Here is a 12404-nt window from a genome sequence, read left to right as displayed (position 1 = left end):
GACGTCAAATTAATCTCATAAAATATAATACTAAAGTTAGCAGTCAGCTGTTAATTTAAAAAATTTTTTTAATAAATCAATTACAATAAAAAAATGCTTCTAAAAATTTTCACTTGTAATTTTTATTAATTTTTACATGTGAAACTTTTTAATTTAATTTTTCTTATAATAATTTAATTGCTGTAAATATCTTAAAAAATTTTTTATATCTGTCAACTTCAGTGTCATCATAAAACGCACAGTTTCTCAGTTCATCTTTTAAGTTTTTAATATTCTTTCGATATTTTGTTTGTTAAGAAAATAATATCTTTTTATTAAAAATCGTTTCTTTGGTAATTTTATTTAAATAAATAAATGGCAAAAGAATTGTATTGTTGATTGACTACTTATACATTTTTGAATAGTTAAAAAGTTGAATAGAATTTTGATTACGATTAACGAGATATCAATATAGAAAACTAAAAATTATTTTACATTTTAAACATCTACTTAGAGGTATTTTGATAATATTAACAGCATTTATCTTTTCAAATAAAAAATTACAAACATTTACAAAAATTCTTACGAACACAAATGAGGGTAAATGCTGATGTAAAATTAAAAAAATGTTTTGTTGAAAAACAAACGAATTTCTATAGCAAGTGTATAAATTAATAAAAAGAAAAAAAATAAATAAATTATAATATGACAGTAAAATCAGCCGACATGACAATTTTTTGATTTTTCTTAAAAAATTAATTAGGTCCGGAAAATGATTTAAAATAAAATTGTATTTAAAACTTTTTAAAGCTTCTAAAAATGGAATTTTTTAAATAAATTTTTCTAGCTACAACTTATTTGTTGAGAAAATTCTAAAAATTATTATAACACTGAAGTTGACAGATATCAAAAATTTTTTTGGAATTTTAATGCAAATTATTAATAAAAATTACAACTGAAAATTTTTAGAAGCATTTTTTTTTATTGTAATTAATTTGTTAAAGAAATTTTTAAAATTGACAGCTGACCGCTAACTTCAGTATTATAAATTATTGGGTATATATTAATTTTAGTATCATAAATTGTATTACATGAAAAAATCAAATTTTTATCTAGAGTTTCAATTTTTAAAAATTGAATACAAAACAGATTCAAATTTGCGCGCTTCAAGCGCTGGCATCGTTACCGCCATTTTGAGAAAACTGCACATGCGCGCTCCGAAACTATTTTGTGTAATTCCGTTACGCTATTTGAAATAAACGTTCTTTCTCGCTCGCGTCACCCGGCTGGCCGGCACCTGGTCACCAGCGTATACTAAAGAGAAAGATGTTAAATTTCTCTCAAGTAAACTAAAGTTTGTTGTCTTGTTGACTACTCAAGCTAACCGCTTAATTGTAGTCTTAACCAAAACACTGTACAAATAATAAATCATTATAATTAATGTTATACCGGTATAACTTTATACATTTAGTACGTTAGAAAACAACACGAAAATGGTGCGATACACAGCATTGAAGGGTCTTTATGAACTTGACAAAACAATCGGTTGCGGAGGATTTGCGAAAGTTAAATTAGGCACTCATTTAGCGACCGGTGAAAAAGTAGCCGTTAAAATAATGGAAAAAGCAGCCCTAGGAGTAGGTTTTTTTTTTATTATTAATTTATTTTATTTTTCTTAATTTTTTTCAATTGAAAATTATTTTTGATAACGTTTGAATAATTAATTGTTTATTGTCATTTTAGGAAGATCTGCCAAGAGTGAAATTAGAAATCGATGCATTAAAAACTTTATTACACCAACATATATGCAGATTGTATCAAACAATTGAAACGAGTACTCACTATTTCATGATTATGGAATATTGTTCTGGTGGTGAATTGTTTGATCATATTGGTAAGATCATATATTGTTTTAAAATTATTATTATTATTATTATTATTATTATTACTATTATTATTATTATTATTATTATTATTATTATTATTATTATCATAGTTGTTGTGGTTGTTTCTATTCCTAATTTCCAAATTAAATAAAAATGATGCTAAAATTAACAGACATCTGACTGTATTTAGGATTTTTTATATATACAAAAATTATTGTCAAAAAAATTTAGAATATATTATATGTAAAATAATTTTTAACAACTATAAATAGAATTTGTAAAAACTATTTTTTTCAAGTAGAAGTTTATTTTTTAAATCATAAAATGTTTGCTAATTTCAGTATCATAATAGTAATGATTAAAAAAAAAATTCAGATACAGCATTTTAAAAAAAAAAAAGAAAATTTTTTTAATTTTCACACAATATTGTAACGAAATTCTAATTTAAATATTATTTATATTACTATCTTCCAGATTTAATACTAACAATAATAATGAAAACTTTGAAAAATTTAAGATTCACAATTTTCAAAGAAAGGAAATTTAAAAAAATTTTCCCCTCAACTTGGTTAAAAAAATTGAATTTTATTATCATTATTAATAATTACTAAGATTTATTTGTTTTTGTTAACAGTTGAAAAAAATAGATTGACTGAACATGAATCAAGGAAATTTTTTCGGCAAATTGTGTCAGCAGTTGCTTATTTACACAGTCTGGGTTTTGCTCACAGAGATTTAAAACCTGTAGGTATTTTTAAAATTAGTTAATTCATTTTATATTTTTAAGAATATATACGATACTTAAATTCTGATTATTTACTTTAACTAGGAAAATGTACTGCTAGACAAGGAGCAAAATTTGAAATTAATTGATTTTGGGTTGTGTGCTAAACCTAAAGGCGGAATGCAAACTCATTTATTAACTTCGTGTGGTTCTCCGACCTATGCTGCACCCGAATTAATATTAGGAAAAAAATATTTAGGTATTTATCAATAAATTTCATATAAAATTATCCATCATTATCATTTTAAGACAATTTAATTTTTTGTTTTTCTGTTAATTATTTAACTAATTAAATTTTTCTAGGGTCTGAAGTAGATATCTGGAGTATGGGAGTGTTATTGTACGCATTATTATGCGGATTTCTTCCCTTTGATGACAATAATATTGACAATTTATATAAAAAAATTTTGGTACTTATTTATCATAACTCTTGTTGCTAATTTGGTTATTGAAGATATATTATAATTTGTTGATTAACAAATTTCAGAGTGGAAATTTCGACGAACCAAGCTGGCTCTCTGGTAGTAGTAAACGTTTGATACGTGCAATGTTACAGACTGATCCAAAAAAACGTATTACTATTGAAGAACTCTGCAATCACTCGTGGGTTATAAATGGCAGTAATTCTTCACCTTTCATTCCTACAAAGAAAAATATAGTAAATCATACTGCTTATTATTTGTTACTATTTATTAGCAATACTTTTCATCTACTTAATTCTAAAATAAAAATTTTTTTCCAGTTGGAAAAAGATAACGAAATATTGGGGATATTATCAGAAATATGTTACGACTCAGTTCAAAATATATGGGAGTCGTTACTAAATAGTACCCGGAATGATTACAAAACAGCGACGTATTTGTTGTTGCTGGATCGTAAGAGTAAACGATTGCCGCTAAGGATATATCCTGGTGCTTACTGTTCTCTTTTATCCGAGGTATGTTTTTTTTTTTTTTTTTTTTGGTATATTAAATTATAATTAAAAAAATTTTTTATGAATTCTTCTTAGATAGATGCATTTTTTGATGTGGAATAAGCATTTTTAACTGTCATTAAATAATTTTTTAAGCTTTAAGGTTTTAATAGATATTTTTTATCGGTTAACAAATCGTTTATTAAACACCATTTATTAATTGTTAATAAACATTTGTTTAGATTTTTGAATAGAAAAATTTAACTTTGAGACTCTATACAATTCCATAATTTCAATAAATAATTTTATTAGATCTGAATCAGTAATTATTTTTTTATAAAAAATATCAAAAATAAAATTAAACAATGGTTATAAAAAGTTACAAAATTTTTTTAGCGGTGAAAATAATTAGTCTGTCGTATCTTTATTATAAAAAATTATTGCATTCTTTGTTTATGAATGATATTCACATCTATCTGTTAAAAATACTAATTCACTCCAAAAACAAAAAAAAACTATTAATTTGAATCGTTGTTATATATTAATAAATGTAATTTTTTAACAAAATGTTTATTTATATTTAACAAAAGAACAAACTTTCTTCAAATAAATTAATTTCTTAACACTTTAGAGAAATTCTTCTACTAGTGATTATAATGAATAAATGTGAATATTTTTTTATTACAGAACTGTAAAAATATGAGATACGAAAACGAAGTTAAAACTCTAATAACTCAATTGGACAATTCACCGCGAAGACCATTGACAGTAAAAAGTACCGACAAATCAGAAACCACGAGAGGACTGTCGCCAATACCGGACATAAAGAAGCCATCAGCAGAGTCTCCAGCTTCGGGAGCTCGTAAAAGAGTTCATGATACTAATGAGGAAGACGACAGTATATCTCCGACTGGTGAGTTATTGGTATTATACTTAAAGTAGTTAAAGTTACAGTTACTTTCGTTACGGTTTTAGTTCTAATTGCCCATAAGTTTGCTTGTTTAACTTAAAAATCACAATAATTTTACTTAGTTTGTTAGAGTGTTTATTTTGGTGGTAAATTTTCGGTAAAAATTATCCGATTACTCGGGTATAATAAATAAATAAATAAATTAATTTAATTATTTTTATTAGTACCAGTTAAGAGAATTCAAATGGATAAGTTTAACGACACAATCCCCGTTACACCGAAAGATAAAAATAAACTGTAAGTTGTTAGCAACACATGCTTAGACTTTTATTAGAATATTATATAGATGATAATGCTGATTTATGTTTTTATAATAAATATTTGATAGTACACAGGGTACAGGTACAAATGCAACACCAGGTAGTGCTAGGAAAGTAATAATAGGTTTAGAGCGTGGACTAAATCGTATTAGAGATGTTTTGACGCCAAAAAGGAAACTTAAGTGCGTTAATAATGATAATTCTCCGGATCAACCTATTGTTCTTAGTGGAAAAGTAAGTTTTTTTTTTTTTTTTATAGTTTATTGATTGACTTTGAAACGAATATCAATAATTGGTGATTTGAGGGTTTATACGCACTTAGAAAACCGAAAAAAAAAATTTTTTAATATTTTTTTCTGAAGTTTTTTTTTTGTCATTAAGATGAAAATTGATATAAGTAGTGACTTTGAACTTTAATTATAATTTTGATTTCCTAATTAATCCTTTCGCTAATTTCTGTAGACGATCTCTGTGAAGTCCTTTAATATAAAATATTTTTAATTGAAATTCAGAAATTCAAATAAAATCTGATCATATAAAATATTAATTTATGATTATTGAATGATAAAAGCTATCAGAAATCATAAAATCAAAAACTAAAATGTAGATTCTATTTTTGTCAAAAAATTAACCCTTCAGTATCCACGTTATTCGGTTCACCTTCTTTGCTTTCGCCATGAGAAAAAAATCTTACATTTGAATAACATACGATTTAAGCAAATATGTTGGCGGGGTGCTTACCGAAAAGAGCCGATCTACGCCGTAGGGAGCCGAATAGCTCTTTTTTTTTATTTACTTATTTATAACGAAAATAAGGAATTTTTTAATAAACAGTTAAAAAGAGTATAAAATTTTCGGAAGGTAAAAAAAATTTCAAGTGGTCTTTCCATTTGAATTTAAAAAAATAATTAAGATAGAAACTGAGTATGAGTAAAATTCTTATAACGTGGGTACTGAAGGGTTAATACGAAATTATTAAATTCTCAAAATCTTAGTCTCCAATTATGTCACATGTTTAGGAAGTTTATCATCATTATTAAATCAAAATTTAAACTGAAACTGATATCTTCATATTTTAAATCAGTTTAAATAACGACATATTGTTTTTAAAATATTTTATTTTGATATTATTTTGATATTATTTTGATGACTTGCACGCTCGATAGTGGATTTATTTTTAAAAATTAAAAAAAAAATTCTCAATCTTGTGTTGATGAGATATCTTATTATTACCTAAAAGTTGTCTTATTTTTGTCTTACAATGAAGTCTTATTTGTTACTTCCCACTTAAGATTATATTTAAGATAGTATTTCGCGATTAACTTAAGAAATTATAAAAATATCTATTTTTGACGTTTTTATTGATGAAAATTTGAATTTTAAATTCTTACAAAAATTTAATTGAGAAAATTGTGTCAAAATTACCGACCGATCGATTCTATAAATTCTACGTGCGTACAACTCTTTAATATAATTTTTACGATAAGTTATAAGCAAGAAATAGAATATGAAAATTTTAAATAATACATTTAAAATTTATAATTAATTATTTAAAGGGCCTTTGTAATGTATCATCAACATCAAGTAATTGTCCAAAAGATGTATTATCACAATTACGACGTGCATTACAACGTAAAGGAATTTTCTGTCGACAAAAAGGGTAATTTACAATTTCCAATTGACAAAAAAAAATAAATAGATGTTGTAATAGGTATAGTAGATCTAAATAAGTGATAGTTAACAAAAAAAATTATCTGTATGGTAGCTTTATTCTGCAAGGAGAAACTGAGGTTTATGACAATGAGAATATAAAGCAAGGTCAAAAAGAATTTGGCAATCAAAGGAAAATCTGCTCGTTTGAATTAGAGGTTTGTCTGCTGGATGGATTCTCAACTAATGATAAACCGGTTGTCGGCATACGTAGGAAAAGATTGAAAGGCGATGCGTGGGTTTACAAACGAGTATGTGAGGAAATATTGGCACTTGCCGCTGAGGATGTTAAGACCACCGATCAGGATTCTGTTGAGTCTGCTAAAACGCCGTCAGGACATTGTCTCATTTAATGGTTCTAAATAGGATGTAGAATGACCGTGATGGGATCTACTTGCTCCAATGACTCTGTACGCTTCATTTATTACGTTTTTATATTAACTGTAAATTAATTTTTTAATAACTAATCATAAGTGATAGAAATTGTGTTTTTATGTTTAAAACTCGATTGTTTGTAAAAATTATAACAAAAGAGTTTTAATTTATGTTTTTGATAAAAAAAAATTAATATTTATTTTAAAATTATTTTAAAATAAAAAAAAAAAACATTTTAAATCAAGTATTGGTAATTTAAGTTAAAAATTTGTTGGTAGCCGTAAAATATAAATTTGAAAGCTTACTGGAATAATAAAACCTAGCAATATTTAAATATAAATATATACATTCAACAATTTCCAATATCCTCGATATTTACGATCGATCCAGTTCATAGTACGCGTGAATAATCCCAAACAAAAGATTAAAGAATGACCTGAAGAGCTCGCTCCAATATGTAAAGTCTAGTTGTTATTTCCTTCCGCGGCTCGTTTGAACCAGAGTACCAACTCGATGTAAAACAAGCGTAATACAGACAACTGAAGTTATAAAATCACAAATCGATCACACTATAAAATAAGTACTCCCTCGGCAAGTATTGCCGCAACATAAAGGCTTTATTTTATGACCAAAGTATTTTTTTCAGTTCCTCTCTGCTCTTGCCGCGAAAACTTTATTTTCTACTTCGTATACTCAGTAAAATGTATTTTTTGTTACATTTTATTGTTATCATTAATTTTTCAAATTTAAGAAAAATTTTTTACTAACAATGATGAAACTAAGTTTCACCTATTTTTTGACATAAATAGAAAAATTGAGTCGTTGACAAATTTTGGTTTGTTTCATTTCATTAGATAGATTTCTTTAGACATCTAGCTATTGTAGTCGGTCATATGTCGCAATTTTAAAATAATTTTATTTAATATGTTTTATTTTGTTGAGTTTTGTCGAAAAATAACATTGGCTTAAAAGTTTACTTATATATGAATTTTAAAGCGTCATGTTTGCATAATTGCGCCCATAGTTCTAAACCGACCTAAATGAAATTATGTGAGTTTTTTTATGAATCAATGCTGAGATCAAGTTTGAAAATGAGTGAAATCGGCCATTCAGTTAACAAGTTTTGGTTGTCAGAAAATTTTTTTTCTTTTTCGAAAAATTTTGAATTTTGTAAATTTTATTGAACTAATATTTCAGTTGTGAAAAATAATTAAAATTTTCTTTTAAAAAACACGGACAAGGAAAAAATTACATCATCCAATTTGACGTGGCGCTTATATAAAAAACTGGAAAAATTACAGTTTCAAATTGTGATTTTTATAAATTTTGTAAGAACTAAATTAAAAAATTTAAATCATATATTTAAAGCTGTGAAAATTAGCATTAAAAAAAGTTTGAATTTTAAAAATGTTATTAAAGTCTTTTTATCAATCGCCTCAAATTTTTTCGTCCATCTATCGCATGTCGCATTACAGCTCTATATTTTACTTCTCTCGTGAAATCTTTCTACGTGAACCCTCTGTATATTTAATCTCTCTCTCTCTCTCTCTCTCTTTGTTTGACTCTCGTACAGAACTCTTACGAACAAGGACGAGTAAGAGAGAGAGGTTCTGTCGGTCGTCGATGCGATTTTCACTAGATACATTGAAAAAATTAAATGTAAGACGTTGTTTACTCTTAAAAAAAAAAAAAAAAAAAAAAACTTTTCATGTACTCAACGTTCATAAGAGGTAATATTTGAAAAGATTTGAAATATTGAAAGTCCAATACTTTGAATACTTTTTAATCCTTTTGGTTAATCAAGGCTTATTTTCTTTACTCTGAAATATGAGTTACATTTATAAACTGCGAGACTCGTCGTGTAAATAAAGTTATTAATAGAATAATTGAATGATAAGGAAGATTTCGATATAATTAATAGTTACAAAAATTGCATCAAACAATAAATCCTTAAATTATCAGTGAGATATCACAATTAATTTTTTAAAAAAGCTATCTTGTTTCAATTAATGTTTTTTAGAAATAAAAAGACAGAAAATGTAATTTTCACTATCTTTAGAAAAATTCCAAATGATTGTTATTTCTAAACTTATTGACCGGCTTAACTCATCTTTAAACTCATTTGAGGTAATCGTCTGAGAAACATGTTCTACATTTCATTAAGGTCCCTTCATTTACCAGTTATCAAGTTAGAATTTTAATACCTTAAATCGATTAATTTTCTGAAAATTCTTAGTTGAATGTCAACAATCCAAAAAAAGTTTCACTTGCATCGTCGTTTCATGAAACCACACTATACTTTTTTTTGAACTATACAATTTTTCTAGTTTTAAATTTGAAGCGACACCTTACTATTTATTTTGTTATGTAATTTCTCCTATTTTCTTTTTTCCGTGTATACATAATTATCTTAAATTGATGTTATTTTATTTGTCCAATTTTTATGATTTTTCAATTTATGTTTTGACTTTGAAAATTGAAAAAAAAAGATGTAATTTTGGCATAACTATTACATTTAATGAACAATCATTTTATTGTTTTTTTTTTTTTTTTATTCAAGAATTTCATCTTTCCATGTCAGGTATTTGTAGTTCTTGACAGTCGATCAACGAGTTAGAGGTGATGCGACAGTTTTTTAATATTTTTTTTTCATTCTATGCTTTAAAAATGAAACAATTTGAAAATAAGCATTGTCAATATTTCAATTTTTCAAATTTTGTACGTTAAGCCCAAAATTACAAATGAATCATTTTTTTTTTTTTTAATCTTTTTGAATTTCAAAAATCTGCTCTATAAGTAAACAATAAAAGAAAAATCATAGACTGTCTTATTACTTTAATTGTTTATGGCTAAAAATAAGCGGAGTTTCATTTTGTTATAATTTTGAAAATTTTCATAAAAAATTTTAGCAAGCAATAAAAAAAGAATTATAATTGAAACCAATAACTAGAAATTAAAAATTTTGTATTGAAATAATTATTACTCAACGGTCTATTATACATATTGTAATACATAATTATTTATAAAAAAGACAGTTAAAAAAGAAAAAAGCATAAAAGGATGCCTTTAACTCGACAGGAAATCTCAGACGCGCCCATCATCAGAACACCTCGCCCTTGTCCAACTCAATTTAATCTTCCGTTTCCTTTATTGTATTCCATGTACTCAATATGATAAGGGCTTTACAAGTTATTATTATTTTTTGTTTCATTCTATAACGCTCTGAAATAAAAATGTACATACATTTACCATCTACGTTTTCTGTAGAATGAATTATAATTATTTATGCGTCGAGTATTGGAATAATCAGAGTTATAGAGTAGAATTGGAATGGAATAAAATTAAAATTACACTTATAGTTAATAATTACTAAGAGTTGTGGAAAGAAGTAGCAAAAAAATGATAAAGTTTGTGGACTTGAAGTAACGCACTTGCGCGAGTGCATTAAAGAGCAATTAGTAGCGGGTTGCGAGCACGGTGATGCCCGGAAGCGATAGAATAAGCCGCGCGTGCCATCTTTATGTATCTGCGAGTCCACTTGCGCCTTATTTAGAACCAGAATAATATAATAATACAATATAACAAGTCCGATGTACTCTTCTCTAGTGCTACTTTGAATTTAATGCCTTTTTCATCATTACCTGCCTCTAAAGACGCTTATAAGATACATTTTTATTTATAACTTTAATTATAAAGTTAATTTTATAAATATTACCTGCAGATATATTAGACTCTCAGTAATTACCTTCGTTATTCAATTTTATTTAATTAATTTAACTGTTTCAGGAAATTTAAAAGAGCTAAGGAAAATTTTTAAATCATTTTGACTTTAATTTTTTTTAATTGATAACAAAGAAGAAATTAATTTGAATCAAGAGAAAAATTCTTGAACTGATAAATTTTTCTTGATTTAAGTAAATTTTACTTGATTCAATAAGCTATAACATGCACTCTACGAAATTTTCAAAAAATGAATTATGCAGTAGTTATTCAAGGATAATGACGTAAAAATAATTATTTTTCATATTTTTGTTAATTTTACAAGCTGTAAATAAAAATGAAAAAAAAAAAAAAATAATTAAAAAAGAAAGTATAATAAAGTAAATTAAATATAATTACATGAGCTTTAAAATTCAGTTGCCAGAATTTAGTTATCAATTATAGTTTTTAACCTTTCAGTACCCACGTTATTCGGCTCACCTTCTTTACTCTCGCCATGAGAAAAAATCTTACATTTAATTAACATACGAACAGCTCGATTTTTAAACACTTCTAATACTCTTGCAATCAGAAAAAATCTCATGTCCAAAAATCATTTTTTTTTCGTTATTCTTAAACAAATTTGATACGTTTTTATTGCATAAATTTTAAGAATATAAATTTACAGAAAGATAAAAAAATTTTCAAGTTCCCTTTCCATTTAAATTTAATATTAAATTGAGATTGATTTTTGAAATAAATAATTGAGATTGAAACCGAGCATGAGTAAAAATCTCGTCGCGTGGGTACTGAAGGGTTAAGTTATTCAGAAAAATCTCTTTAAATTTTGATTTTCATAAAAACTTTGGAATTAATGAACCGATTTAGCCCATTTTCGAACTTGACTGAGATCTTTATTCATGGAATAAATGTATTGAATTGCATCGAGATCTGTCAAGAATTGTGGCGGTAATCGTGTTGATAAAGCCGGTTCTATCATATACATAAACTTTTGAGCTGATGCTATTGTTCGGTATAACTTAGCAAAATAAAACATATTGTAGTAAAATTTTTATGTAAATTTTAACATGAGTACTTCCGCAACATCTAAGATGTTTTCTAAGGAAATCTTATTAATACTATTGTCTTTACTATTAAAAGATCTTCAAACGTTGTCATACATCTGTAAATTTAACATTCATTCACGGTGAGAAATTTCTGTAGAAATTTACTATGCATACATAAGAAGACTGAACCTTAATGACTCAATTCAAAATATTACCATAAAAATTTAAGAATATCATATTGTACCAATCAATATTTACTAGGGACCATAGTAAATTTGAACATGCAACTATTACATAAACATATATAAAAAATTTTCGTAAACTGACAGAACAAAAACTGTTAGTGTACTTAAAACTTTTTATTATAGTTCCATAGTAAAATTTCTGTTGCTCAGTCGACAACAAAAATTTATAAAATAGTCTTACATTTAGTCACGTATACTCAGTTTAAATTTAAAATTGTGACTATGAAATTTTCATATGTCCCATAGTAAATGTATGCGCGTCAGTCGCGACGCACGGTCTTACATTTTTTCGTGCTGCTTTATTTTGTGAACATAAGCGTACAGACGCTATCAGTAGTGGTTAACAGTGTGTGAAAATTGCAATAAACATTAAGTTTCAAATAAATACTTATTAGTTCAAAAATCCATCAACACATCAATAATTTATATACCTAAAACTTGGGTATAAAACATAAAATAATTCTTATTGTACTCAAAGTATCATCTTATTAGTAAAAATTTTTTTCTTTGTATTGA

The 12404-nt window shown here is 26.0% G+C and overlaps 1 protein-coding gene across 1 annotated transcript; it reads left to right on the top strand.

The window, feature by feature from the left end:
• Positions 1–1253: 1253 nt before the first annotated feature.
• LOC141533717 (maternal embryonic leucine zipper kinase) lies at positions 1254–7117 on the top strand. The gene is made up of 12 exons (XM_074252741.1): positions 1254–1616; positions 1723–1873; positions 2500–2609; positions 2695–2848; positions 2953–3059; positions 3137–3307; positions 3392–3586; positions 4250–4475; positions 4697–4769; positions 4861–5026; positions 6349–6452; positions 6558–7117. Exons 1-12 carry the CDS (start codon positions 1473–1475, stop codon positions 6853–6855), a joined length of 1899 nt encoding a protein of 632 aa, XP_074108842.1. The 5' UTR covers positions 1254–1472; the 3' UTR covers positions 6856–7117.
• Positions 7118–12404: the final 5287 nt, after the last annotated feature.

Source organism: Cotesia typhae, unplaced genomic scaffold (assembly GCF_013202065.1).
Source record: "Cotesia typhae breed Kobodo isofemale line unplaced genomic scaffold, CoteBio_Ctyphae scaffold_121, whole genome shotgun sequence".
Lineage (NCBI taxonomy): Eukaryota > Metazoa > Arthropoda > Insecta > Hymenoptera > Braconidae > Cotesia > Cotesia typhae.
This window is presented reverse-complemented; position numbering and strand designations above follow the sequence as displayed.